Genomic DNA, 13,616 nt, shown 5'->3' on the forward strand with positions numbered 1-13,616 from the left:
GAAATAAAAGGGGGGAGGGGGAATAGGGACACCCTGCACCCCAATTTCTAACCTAGATAAACCTTTCTAAGCTCAGTGTAGAATCTAGATGGATCTTTCTTCATTAACCAGTGTGCTTTTAACTAGTGATTTTACAAGTCTAAAACAGGTGCAATGTGTCATGCAATTTATGGGTCCCAGTGCCTGCCATAAAGTATTTTATGATGGCTGTGTTCTGTTATTAGTAGCTGTCTTTTTCTGCAGCCATTGGTGTTTGATAATAGTCTTAAAACACCCAAAATTACTTACCTGCAAGCAACATTCCATAGTCCCTGTTGACAGTTTGAATAAGTTTAGTGCCCTTTTGTTGTACTTTACCTTCAAAACAAACTGATTGAACCATCAATAGCTCCTGAAAGCTGACAGAGGCATGTCATCTGGTCTAACCCTCTGATAGTAGGTTATCTGTGGGAGTTAACCTCCCTGCATTGTTAACCGAAATGTTTTATGTACTAGGCAACTTTAGGATACTGCTGTGATAACCTTAGTAACTAAGTCATACATCACAGTAAAGAGATTTTGTGCAACAAATAACCCTGGATTAAATTTACAAGGGTTGAATTGATATTGTAGAGTGTTCATTCCCAGGCTTTGGTAATCCTTTCCTGTATTTTTTATGGCAAACTTGCGTTACATTTAGATTGAAGCTGCATCTTCATGTTTCTAGCTAAAATGTATCCAGGAAGATTGCTGGGTTTTTTTCAGCCATTTAATATGAATGTAATGTATTGTATTATTTTCAAATAGCATGGACACTTTTTATCCCACATTTAGTAAAAAGAATATGAATAAATGAGATTGCATTTTGAATCAACTTTTAAAATGATGAATTGCACATATACCTTCTTTCTACCAGAGGGATAATATTTATGGTACCTACTTTTTGGTATTTGCTTTGCTTAAGGAGTGCAAGTTTGAAAAAAAAGAACCAACCTCACTGACTTGTGGAGTAGTTTGCTGTTTAATTTGTGTGGGTAGGGTTTTTTGGTTTTGTTTCTGGAATTGACAAGTACTAGTGCTAATTCTGTTTTTTGAAATGCAGTCAGGATGGCTTAAAAATACAAAAATACATTTGTATCAAGGAATGCTATTATAATTTTAAGCTCTTTTGAAATGATTGAGAGACTGACATTAGGGCTGTGATCCAAAGTCAGCATAGATGACAGTGCTGTCTTATTCTGTTGTCATTTTTGTTGCAGCCTGCTTTTCAATGGCATATTTCATTCCATCATTAAACATTTGCTGATTTTCTAATACCGATGTTTTCTTCACCTGAATATTCATCTTTTCTCACCCTACACTTAGTGGGTGTCTTTACTCATTTTTAGCTTCACTCTTCTTCACTCTTGACATATTGTTTCCTTCTGTACATGTCTTCATTTGAAAGAATCTGTTGTCATCAGAGCTTTTCTGCCAGTAATGCAAGATGGATAGCTTCTCCTCCAGTGAAAGATAAGGCCAAGCAAAATGCCAGAGAGGACTGGAAGGGCGGCCAGGAAAGCTGGAATGAGTCTGAGAATGTGTCTGTCTCATAGGTCTGTAGCTGCTGTTTAAAAAAATGGTCTTAGGAGATGTTCTGTTTTGTGAAGTGACTCTCTCTCTTTCTTCTACTGATATAATTCAGAGCCATAGATTGAGAATTCACATTTAAATTGTCTGAGCATTTCAGAACTGAGTATTGTAGCTTCAGTTAACAATTTATGGAAGTGTTGCTTCAGAGGAATGGTGTACTTGATGGAAAGCTTTATTTGCACCATTAGATTTTGCTTGGTTTTAGAAGGGGGAGTGTTACAGTAATTTTTACATGTTTATCTGGTTTAGACAACAGTAAAATAAAATAAACTTTTACCTTTTGAAATCTTTATTTTTTTCTGTTTTTATTTTTTTTCCCCAAAACATTATGCAGTTTTCTATTTCTTTAATTTCTTCCTCCCAGTACCAGAAGGGATGGATATGATGAGGAGCTCTCTGACTGACGTGGGGTTTATGCAAAGCAGCTTGGCTGGGGAACACTATCATCACCTTTCTACCCTCTGCCAGGAAAAGCCTGATATTGCCCTCACTCTGCTTCACATTTTGAAATTGTTGACTAAATGTGTACTTGAGGTGGTTAGATATTGAATTTGCTGTGTTTGTGCCTTGCTTTGGTTTTACTCTGCCATGTTCTCTCCCTCTACAGGTCAGAAGCCAATAGTGTTTTTCTGAGGCTAGAAAGCTGCTATCCTTTGAGTAGAAATAATAGATAGAATATAATACTGATGAATCCTAATAAGAACTTGGAATTCTTATATTTCCCATAAATAGTCTCTCCCTGTGTGCTTCTGCCCTTAATCCTGAGCTGGGATCTGTATGCCATAAGGACACCTTGTCCCTCTGGCAGGACCGAATTGGAATTCTCCTTCCAAATGCTGATCATTGTGATTTTAGGAAAATAAAATAAAAGATCCAAAGAAGTGTTGGGAAATGGTAAGAATTCTTGCAGAGAAGTTGGCTGGAAATTTCCCATATCTCAGATTGATTTTCTCCCTCTGTGTGGGCTGGAATCTTTGGTATCACTCAAAATTCCTTTTCCCAAACAGGCAATGCAAAACAATTTCCAAGTTATTCTGTTCCTTAGTATGCTTTATACCTCACTGATACACAGAGAGAACATACATGTCCATAGGGATAATTGTGTTTGATCCACAGTATTAAATGGTTTTGGCTTCATTTGAGAGAATAAGGTAAGTATTATAACTTTGTACATAAGCTACATTGCATGAAAAAGGTAAATACACAGAGAAGACACAGGCTGTTGTTAATTTTGGCTGTTATTTTTTAGTCATTGAGTCTGTGAGTATGTCTTTGTGTAGTACTGGATTTTTACTGTGTGTATTTTGATATCTGTCAGATATTTTGTCCTGCACAAATTGACAAACCTGAAGTTTCTCGATACTCGGAAAGTAACCAGGAGGGAGAGAGAGGAAGCCCTGATAAGAGGCGCCTTCATGAAAGTGGTTAAGCCCAAGGATGCTAAGGTAGGAGAGTAAATGAAAGTGGTAACAATAATATGAGTTTTTTTAACACTATTTTAAAATAACTCCAAGAGCCTGGCTGCATCTTTTGCTAAGGTAAAAAAAGAGGTGAAACCTTTTAAATTAAAGGACTGATAAATGTGGTCAGATGGGGGACAAAATCCTTAGTAATTTTTTCTGTGTTTTAATGTAGAAACTAACAGGTACTTTTCTAATGGGCTGTTGCCATGTGATCAAATTTCTGGTTTCAACCTCTGTTTCACATAGCAAAGTAGCTAATATGTGTCACTGAGCCCAAAAGAATATATTTTTACCCTGTCCAAGGAAATGTAACAACTGTATGATATACTTTTGTGAAAGAATGCAATTTTTTCTGACAAGTTGGCCCCTGCCTTGTGTGTTAAACCCAAACTTCTATTGCAGAGCTTGCAACTATGGTGTTTATTGGCTTTCAGTGAAACAGTTGATTCTAATTTTGTATGATGTTACTTAATGTGGTGTCCTGCTAATAAGCATTGACAGCACCAGAGAGACAGTTTCAGTAATCTGAGCATTTAATACAGCTTCCATCAACTCTGGGCATCCTGCTGAAGCAATCAGAATGCGAATGTGAATTCTCCCCTTTTCCTTCTTTTTCCCTTGTTGATCAATACTTGATAACAGCAGTCTGTGGTGTGCTCAGAGTGCTTTAGTACTGCAGATCTTTCTTAAAACTCTGCTCAAGTTTTCAGTCTACTTGCTTTCTGTTTGCTGCTTTTTCTCTAAAGTATACCATCAATAATTTATTGCAGATTTCCAATAATGCTGAATAATAATGTAGTGGTTATGGAAATGCACTGTTTGGTAGCATAATAGTGTTGCTGGATAAATGCATTATCATGAGTACAGTTGCAGTGCATTACAAATTAATTCAGACTGATTAATTTATAACTACTAAAATGTTAGCAGTTCTGATACAAACATTGTTTTGATATATTGTTTACCACTGCCTTTAGTTATTTCAGCTTCATATATGAAATGAATGGAATAATTTATTTTTAAGCTGTGGTGGAGAGCCTATTCACAGCAAAGCATCTTTGAATCTGGCCAAATGCAACAGCTGAATTGTCTTAGGTATAGCATATCTATGTAATCTTTCACAATTCTTATCTAATCAGATTTTGGATCTGGTGAAGTTTTTTTATAAATTTATCTACCAGTTATAGATATCTGTAGGTATATATAAAGAGATCTCTTATTTAAGAGTCTACTCTGTGAATTGCATGCAACTTAATAGTGTCAGGAAAAAAACGTGTCTCTCAAATTTGAAGTTACTTTTCAGGATTAAGCCTCTTTTTAAGTCAATAGCTAAGGGTAAAATACTTAACAAATTTAGGGATAACATCTTTATCTTTTAGATCTACAACTGAACCTTTTGTATAGTTTTGAATTATTTACCCACGAAGTCATATGATAAAGCATACATTTATTTCAGAAAATTTGCAGAAGACTCCAATTTACTATTGTTTTTGCTATACTAAAGAGTTTCTTTCTTCTTTATAAATGGTTCAGTACAAATTACTGATGGCAAAATCATTTAAAATTATTTTTATGGCATGAATTAATGCTTTCTAAGGTGCTGTGAAATTACTCTCATCATATGAAATTATATACATATCACAGAAGTGGCTAATTTAAAATAAATATTAAATTTGATGCAGGTATTATAGAGCGCTCCAAATTGTTTCAGATTTGTTCTTATTTCCTAGGATATTCATGTTTATAGTACTACATGCATGCAAACTCTTCTGTGTCTGAGAAGACTCGTAGAATTTTCTCTGCATATACTCTGTGAGTTGCAGCTAGGTATGAGTACAGCTGTTGACAGCTCCACTTGAACACCACAGCAAGCAGCATTCCTCCAGAAATCACCAAGATGATGTGCACAATAACTGTACTTTTGAATTCTGTCATGTGTTATACATTGCATACATAATGGGTTTTTATTCTCTCGCCTTCACATTTCCTGGATCTTGTGTTTTCTGTTCATCAGTTCCACTCCCACGCAGCTGTCGATATTTTTGACCAGCTTCAGCCAGATTTAACAGGCAGGTACTGGTAATATATTTTAAGCTTTCTGCAGCTAGTTAGAGATTAAAACCTTGATCCAAACTCCGAGGAAGATTGCAGCATATCCAGTACTGGTCATCAGAAAAACTCCTTAGTAAGTTGGCATAGTGATATATGACCTTGATGATAATGAAGTTCTGAATAACATGGGTTTCTTTCCCTCTCACCTAAGGTAGCAGGCACTGTGTCAGCCAGTGCTACCAGGAAAGGAGATGCTGTGATTAGTATTGATGTTGGTGGATGCCACATGAAAATCTTCTGCCAGATTTAGTAACAGCAGTGGGCCTTTCAGACCTGTTTTTTCAGAGAAAGAAACAAAACCAAACCACTGAAAACAACAAACCAACAAAAAAAGTCCTAACTTACGTGGTGTCTTTTTTCCCCCATTATGATAAGAAGGAGATGGTGTGGCTTATTCAGCATAAAAGGCAGACTGATGATCTAAAGAGGCTGTGATGTGGGGAGTTGTTTTCATTTTAGTCTTGACATGAAATACTTGGGAGAGCAAAATACCCCACCAAGAAAAAAATACACAAAATGAGAATAAAAGCAAGAAATTTCCATCTGACTAGCTTGTGTTTACTCAAATGCGAGAGTATCTAGCAATCACTAGTCATCACTAAGTCATAAATATTTTATTTTGTATAAATTCTTTTTACTTTCATTATTCCCTATTTTTTTTTAACAGAACACTACACTTGTGCTTTGCTTCATTTCATCCTTTGTTGAAAATGCATCTGTTTGTGATATGACTGTCTTATGGAAAGATACAATCATTTATTAGAAAACAGTTTAATGTTACAGTGCAGTATTCCTTCTCACTATGTAGGTGAGCTAAACTTCAGTATTCTGTTATGTTTGTGTTTTCTTTTGTCAAAATATTGAACATTGTATCATGCCTGCTTTTAATAAAGACTGGAGAAGTCTGGCTGGATAAGAGGCATTGAGCCAGATGAGGAAGCCTTGTTTAATGACCAGACCATGACCTCATTTCACTGGCATAAGTGTAGCTCAAAGTGGAAGATGCCTGTCCAGTGTGAAGTGTGTTTCTGGGCATGACAGCATTTCACATCAGAGAGACAGCTCAAGAATACGACAGTCAAAATTGCTTAATTGTGTCCCAGCTTTGTAATTATTCATCTGTGCTTCTACAAAGAGTACAGTTGTCATTTCTTGACATAATTATTTAAAACTGTACCCCTCTTTGGTTTATAGGTATACGAATTGTGCTTCCAACTGTTTCATTTTTCAAACTTAGAGATGCAAAGCAAATGTGATTTGAAAAAATGTATTAAGAATACACATTTTTGCATTGCATATGATATGAATAAAATGAAATTATGGTGTATCAAAGTACATAATTCCATATTTTAAAGTCTGTATTCACGATCATTTAATCTAGATGATAAAATCTATTTAAGTGTGTTGCTATGAATAGACATATACTGTCATAAGTCTCTTTAAATATAAATTTAATTATACATATACATATATTTCCCAGTATTTCTCAGCCCCTCTTCCCCACAAATATATTTTGACTTACTGCATTTTTAAGATTAACACTTTCATCTGTTTTATTTACACTGGTGAAAGAAAGCAGAAGGAATTTGGTCACCGGTAGCAGTAGCTTATAGGGCCAAATCACTGGCAGATATACTTCCAAGTAACAAACTTAATATTAAACGTAGTTATTCTGCTTACTTGCAGCTTTACCAAAAGCATCTTTTCCACTGGTTGTAAGGGAACTCTGTACAACTGAAAAAAAAAAAGGCAGTATAGGTGTTCTAAATTTTTTCAATATTTTTTTCACTCTCTGATGCATTGTTTTCATTGTAAGTTATAATTATGAAACCTGACATGGCATTTGTTCTCTAAGGAACTAAGATGGAGACACTGAAGCAGAAAGGCAAGTCTAATACATTCCAAGTAATAAATGTCTGTGATTCATGCCCACAGTGTTGCTTGAAGGGTAGAAGGAGATTATTTTATTATGAGAGGAAGAGTAAATATTTAGGCAGTACCATTTAAAGAATAAAGTGAGATTAAATCTACATTGTTGCTTTCAGATCACTGGCAGTATTCTTGTGTTTAAGCTCATAGGAAAAGCTCTTTATCAAAGTGACCGATGCTGATATGTGCTTCTGTTAAAGACAGATGAGGCATAAGGAATGATTTCAGTAATTTTTATCCCAAACTATTTAACAAAAATCATACTTTTCTTGAATAGGTATGTCATACCTGTTTCCATGAATATAGGCAAAACATTTTTGCCAGTGTATCTCATGGACCTTTCTACCCCCTCCCTAAATTAGGAAAATGCAGATGGTTTTAAAAAGTAAATAAAAGGAGACAGAACTTTGGAGAACAGCTGCATTGCTCACAGTCTTTTTCATTTTACCATTGCCACTGTGTAGACATCTTGGTTTATGAATTTAGAGCATTTGAATAACATGCAGAGTAAGATCTTCTAAAGTAAAGTAAAGAATCATGGTGTCAGTGAAGTGCTAGCTCATAAGATATCTCTTTGAGAGAGCTTCCATACAACAGGGTTTCTTATTGTCAGATGCCAAATTTTCACATACCAAAAAAAACAAGGATACAAATTTGAGACTCCAATCTAGACTGTAATGCAGTAAATAATATTTACCTCAAGGACATTGTAGCAGTCACACAGTGATTTTACTCTTTTGGAAAGTTTATTTCAAGCAGAAGTCTGTAGCATGTTTGCTTCTTAACCTGCTGTAATTCCAGCTGTCAAAGAGGGAAGAACAGATATGTGTGGGTCATATGTGCATTAGGGTAGAGAGAAAGACTGCTTCATTGTTGGTTCTTACACTGATATTTCTTAAAAAAACATTCTCATATGTTCTTTGGGCTGCTATTACGCGGACTAAATTTCACTATCTTAATTGCTATTAAATATACAGAAGGAAAAAGGTGATGTCTCTTTCCTAAAATTATTCCCTTAAAAAAGTATATGATTGTCATGAAGCTTGTGTCATTTTAGCCATTAATGCTCCCAAAGAATTTTTCAGATAGGAAGGGGTGTTATTCCTGGAGCTCTGGCCTGAATCCAGTTCAGGTGATTAAATCTGCCTCTATGGATTTTTCTACAGTCTCCATTTACTAAGGCATTCTTCTCCACCTTCTGCCCTAAGCTGTTCAGTAATGTTGCAGTGTGCTAGTTAACCAGCTGCTACTTTGCACCTGAAAAGTCTGTGTCTTTCAGTAGTAGTGAGCAAATTGATTCCTTTGTAAGACTTGATATTTGTAAAGCACTTGGAAATTCTCTGATGAATGGAAATAGGCACTGAATATAAGTGATGCCTCCATTTAATTGAAGAAATTATTGTGACAGCTTTATTACTGCTGTGTTGTTTTATTGTTGTTTATTTGTTTTTGTGGATGTTTGTTGTTGCTTGTTTGTTTGTTTGATGTTTTTTTAAATTTTCATTGATGGTTTCAGATATATGGAAGCTTCAATAGTTAGATGCTGGCTTTTGTATTGTCTTCTTAGTCTATTTAATAAAATGCCATTCAGCAGAATGTAACACCATGATATCAGACAGTAGGATCACAATTGTCTTAAATTCTTAATGGATCAATATGGCTACAGCTTTATTTTATAGGGACTTTTTTTGTTTTGTTTTTCTTTTGGAAATAGGAACACTACTGGTGTACAAGCAGAACTTCTTGTAGTTTCTCTTTTCTAATGCAATGGATCTCATTATCAGACGACACCAGTGTTAAGCACAGGAGTTGTTCATATGTTGAATTTTGTAAAAGAAGGAAAATGGATTTAATAGGGCATTAGCAAAACTCTGGGCCAGATTTTGTCTATTCTTATGTTCCTATAGGTGATTTTTTTATTTTTTCCTGGACCCTAGGACACAGTCATTTTGGTGAATTATTCCCTTTGAAGTAGTAGTAGTCTTAAGTATCATGGTTAGAATATATGTCAATTTTTAGCCATGAAAGAAAGGTCCAATTATAATTTTTCTTTCTGGAAGCTGTTTATCTCAGCAATATTTCTGAAAGAGGAAATCAGTGGCAAACTTATCACTACCACAGGATCTACCTGGAATTTTGTACATGTGAAGCACCTGGTTTACAAGCTGGAAAGAGCTGTCATGGCTGATTTTGTATTTATTGCTTGTTTTGACTGTGGTTGGATGTCCCACAGTTTTCACAGCAGGCTTGGCAGGATATTTGTGTGCTGTGCTAGGATAAAGCCTGGCTTTGCTGACTCACTGACCCGAGAAAAGTTCCCCAGCTGTTAGAGACAAACATGGTCAGAAGGGCCACTGCCAGTGAGGACAAAGATTTGTTGTTGTGATCTTCTCAGGAGCATATCTTGCAGCAAGGAACAGCTGAAGAACCATAACTTCACCACGTAAAATGTGATGCAAGCACATCATACAGCAGCTCACCGTGAAATGAGCGCTGGTTTTGGGTTTTTAGTGTTGTTATGGTCAGATGGAGTCAGAGAGGAGAGGAACTAAGGGAAAGGTAAAATGAATGCACTAATATTTATAATCACTTTGGAAAAAGTGCAAATGCCTAAAAGTAGTAGCTTAGTGCCATTTTAGATACTCTAAAGTATACAGCAGACCCTGTAGGAATGACAGATAAGTGTCTGACATTGGAGATGTAAGTTTTTTTGAAGCCACCATGGGAGACCAGGCACGATACTGTAGAGTGGCTAAAACAGCAGTAGAAACTTGTGTTTAAGCAGCTGAATCCTGCCTTTCCTGTTGTGCTAAAAAAGAGATTGTGTGCTTGAAATATTGGCAGGTCAGGAACACCAGAGCATTACAAAAAATAATCCTTCCCTTCACTAACATCAGCCAGAGTGTGGTCCAAGAGTCAGATAGGGCTGTGATGAGGTCATCTCCTAAAAGCTCAAGCATATCAGTCATTCTCTCTTCATTAATGACTAAGAACATGACCAATTTAAAGCTGGTTTATGAGTTATTTCAGGAAAAAAAAAAATTAATAATTTGTTTTCAGAGAAGGGCTAATATTTCTTCCCTTGTCTCCACCCTTACCAGAAATGTATAGGCCAAAGGGCTATTTTGTAAGAAATCCTGAACTTTTTTCTTACGAGTTTCCAGAACTGTTCCCTTTGACAAAGAAGAAGGATGCAACACAGTTTCATCTGCTCCCTTAAAATCATATTGAAGTTACAGATTCTGGTTCCAGTTCCTGAATGTTAACTGAAGCTGATGCTAACATTTTTTAATTTTGTCCTTCTTGCAGACAATGGTCCTGGCATAAAATCTTTAAGATAAGGTTATGGGTCTGTGTTTCAGGGGAAATTAATTGTGTGGATAAAAAGCTAAAAAAATATTTGTGAATGAGGACTGGTGATCTCTTTGAAGAAATTAGTGAAATTATAAAACTTTTGCAGTAAACTGTTGCTCTAATTCATCCTAGAAAAATGCTCATAGGAATACATACAAATTGTAATTAAATCCCTAATTAGAAACAATTCTAAAAATAAATAAGGAAAATGTCAATCACATTCAAAATGTCAATTCAATTAAAAAATGACATCGCTTTGAATCCTGCTCTGTGAATTATCTGTTTTAGAGGTAGGTTTTCTTGAGACTTGAGCAGACAGGGAATCTGTCCCTAAGTGATATGCATTTAATTTTCAAATGTATATAAGGTTTGCTTCTGTTTTAATGTATTAAATGTCTTTACATCAAGGAACCCAGTAAAGTCATATGCACTGTCCCAAAGATGATTAATTTCTCTTTCAGCCTTGGTGGGATTTGAAAACCTTAGGTATTTTTTCTCGTAAAAGAATCTGTGGGATATTTGCTTAATGATTAAATTACTGTTGCCTTTGTGATGCTAACTTACGAGTTTGAAGCAGGAGACGAAGCTTTTTCTTGTGTCAGTACAACAAACCATGCTATGTATCTTATTCTGGTAAATTTCGTTAGGAAATGTATAATTTGGGTTGAAATAAAAGGTAAATTCAGGACTGAGAAATTAAGACTTTTTTTTCTTCACACATTATAAGACTAAACATACAACTTTGTTCATGTAACAGTTACAAACAGTTCACTGTGTAGGCCAAATGCTCTCTAATGCAGTAAAATTAAGAAATAATATGCTTTGAAAGTGATTTATGAGTGTGGTTAAACTGCCAGATTTACAAAGAAATAGTTCAGATCTTGGGAAGCCTCAGGAGTCACGTCAAAAATGAATTTGACCATGATTTAAACTGCTACTTTTCTTACATGACATTTAATATGTGTACTTTGGAGGCCCATATGTCTTTAATAAAATAGCATTAAGTTTTAAATATGATATGAATGCAGTTAGTTTCTAAATTCATAACCTTTTCCACAACTCCAAAATGCTAACCAATAAGGGAGTCACACATGCAATAAAACATAAACCTTAGAAAATAGTTTTTTATTAGAACAGTTAGACATTTGGCAGCTGAGTTGTAATGTAATAAATACGTGCAGCCAATGTGGGTTTATCACTCTTTGTTTACACTGTAAGCAACTGGGACCAGACAACTAATTATAACTGAGGAGCAAAGGTCATGAAAAGTATATTTTGTCCAGTGAATCTGTGCTTGCTAGGCAAACCCTATGATTCTAAGGAAAGTAATTTATTAAAAAGAAACTCTACAGCATGCTGCCCAGTTGAGTTTGTCAGAGAGTATGATGTTTATCAGTCATAAGCTTTAAAACTGTTCTGAAGTACTAAGTGCTTTGAAAGTCATGAAAATATAGACATGAAAAAACATACAAAAATTACAAAGGATTTCAATGCTCAGGAAATGGTGGCCAAAGGAGTTCAGTGTTTCATGAGAACAGCAAAATGGTAGTCTTGTCTATGCTGAAGTTAATAACAAAAGAATGCTATCGTATTTTAAGGGGTATTTTTGTGCAATTTGAGGTGTTCTACTAATTTTGTAAAAATAATGTGTTTTAACAGTACTTTCTGAAACACAAGCTAACCCACAACAAACCAGCTTTCCAGTTTGCTTGAGCTTTTAGTCAGAACAGCAAATTCTGGTTTCCTCTACTTATTGAACATGCATAGAACAATACTGCAAGCCTATTTACATTTTCCAGGTAGTCTGACTCTCTAAAGAAGGCTATTGAAATGGCTGTGGGAGTTGTGAAAAGATAGATTTTCTGTATACTCTGAAGTATGTGGAGAGGTGGGGCATAAAAACTTGATTGTAGTATACTTTTTCCTTCAAAATGCTTTCAAGTTATTTGATTTCTGGTTAGTGTGGCTCTAGAAAAATGACAAAAACTAAATTTTAAAAGTCTGCTTTGAGATGTATTGCAAAGTATATATTCAAATGCTAATCTCTATTCCTCCTGAATTATGGGTCCCCTAGAGCATCCAGAAAATTATTAACAGCATGTAATCCAGCTCAGTTTGAATGCATCTTTACTCTGTTAGCCAAATCTTTACATAATACAAATCATTCTACCTATAAAAGCACAAATATGTTATTGTTCTCAACAGGCAATTTAATGCAGCTATAGGGAGGAGAATAAGAGAAAAGAAGATTACAAGCTAGCTGATCATGCTTTTATTTCTCTTAAATCTCTCAGCATTTCTCTGTGGTTGTACTTGTTTAAAGATTGTACACAACTGTGCTGTCTATATGATTTGGAAAGCAAATCAGGCTAAATATGAAGTTTCAATGGGTGTAGTTTTTAGGGGATTTTATACATTTATCACAAATATACATTTTACCCCAGAAGCAGTGCTGAACCTGTAATCTTTTTTCTTATAATTCTGTTGAAGACCCCAGTTTTGCTATAGAGAGCTCAGTTACATTTGCCACCCAGTTGTGCAGCTTTAGCTGTAGAATAGCTATTAAAGTTAATTATTTTCTGGAGGGTTTTCTCAAAAGGACTGTTATGGTGAATACACACAGAAAGCATATGTACAAGGAAGAAACCCATTTTATTGAAATAATAAACAGCTATCTCCAGCCATGCTGTGGAGTCAGGATCCTGCTCCAGTGGAGTTATACAAATGTGACAAAGTTTAACTCACAATTCCACTAAGCAGGAGGGTGGGTCACTCTGGTCTGTGTGAGAATTGTTGTTTTTTATTGCTACACTCTGCTTGCATTTGCATTGTATTGCTCCTTTCATTATCTTGCCACCTGACTCTGGCTTGTGACTCTCACTGTAAAGTTTTGCATCTATATGATAATAATTCTTTTGCTCTTTTGTTTTGTTTTATTTTTCCATTAAGCACGTGTCATTATGTTATACACCTGCTAGCTAATCAACAATGACTGGAAATTTATGTAAAATGTTTAGATATGAGTAAGCAGTCAGTCTATTCTTATTCTTATTATTATTATTATTATTATTATTATTATTATTATTATTATTATTATTATTATTATTAATTGCACACACACAATGTGACATAAATGTTGGCTTTAAAGTG

The 13,616-nt window shown here is 35.1% G+C and overlaps 1 protein-coding gene across 3 annotated transcripts in view; it reads left to right on the forward strand.

The window, feature by feature from the left end:
• Positions 1–13,616, forward strand: part of LRMDA (leucine rich melanocyte differentiation associated) — a 616,557-nt gene that overhangs the window by 361,788 nt on the left and 241,153 nt on the right. For 2 of the 3 annotated variants that reach the window (XM_086899892.1, XM_086899893.1), the window contains exon 5: positions 2,930–3,056. In XM_086899892.1, coding sequence (XP_086756018.1) covers positions 2,930–3,056 — 127 coding nt within the window. Of the gene's footprint in view, positions 1–2,929; positions 3,057–4,801; positions 8,724–13,616 lie in introns of those variants that run through there. The other variant, XM_086899894.1, reaches the window with a different exon arrangement.

This window comes from Cyanistes caeruleus, chromosome 8, assembly GCF_971803275.1.
Source record: "Cyanistes caeruleus chromosome 8, bCyaCae1.hap1.1, whole genome shotgun sequence".
NCBI classification, from domain to species: Eukaryota; Metazoa; Chordata; class Aves; order Passeriformes; family Paridae; genus Cyanistes; species Cyanistes caeruleus.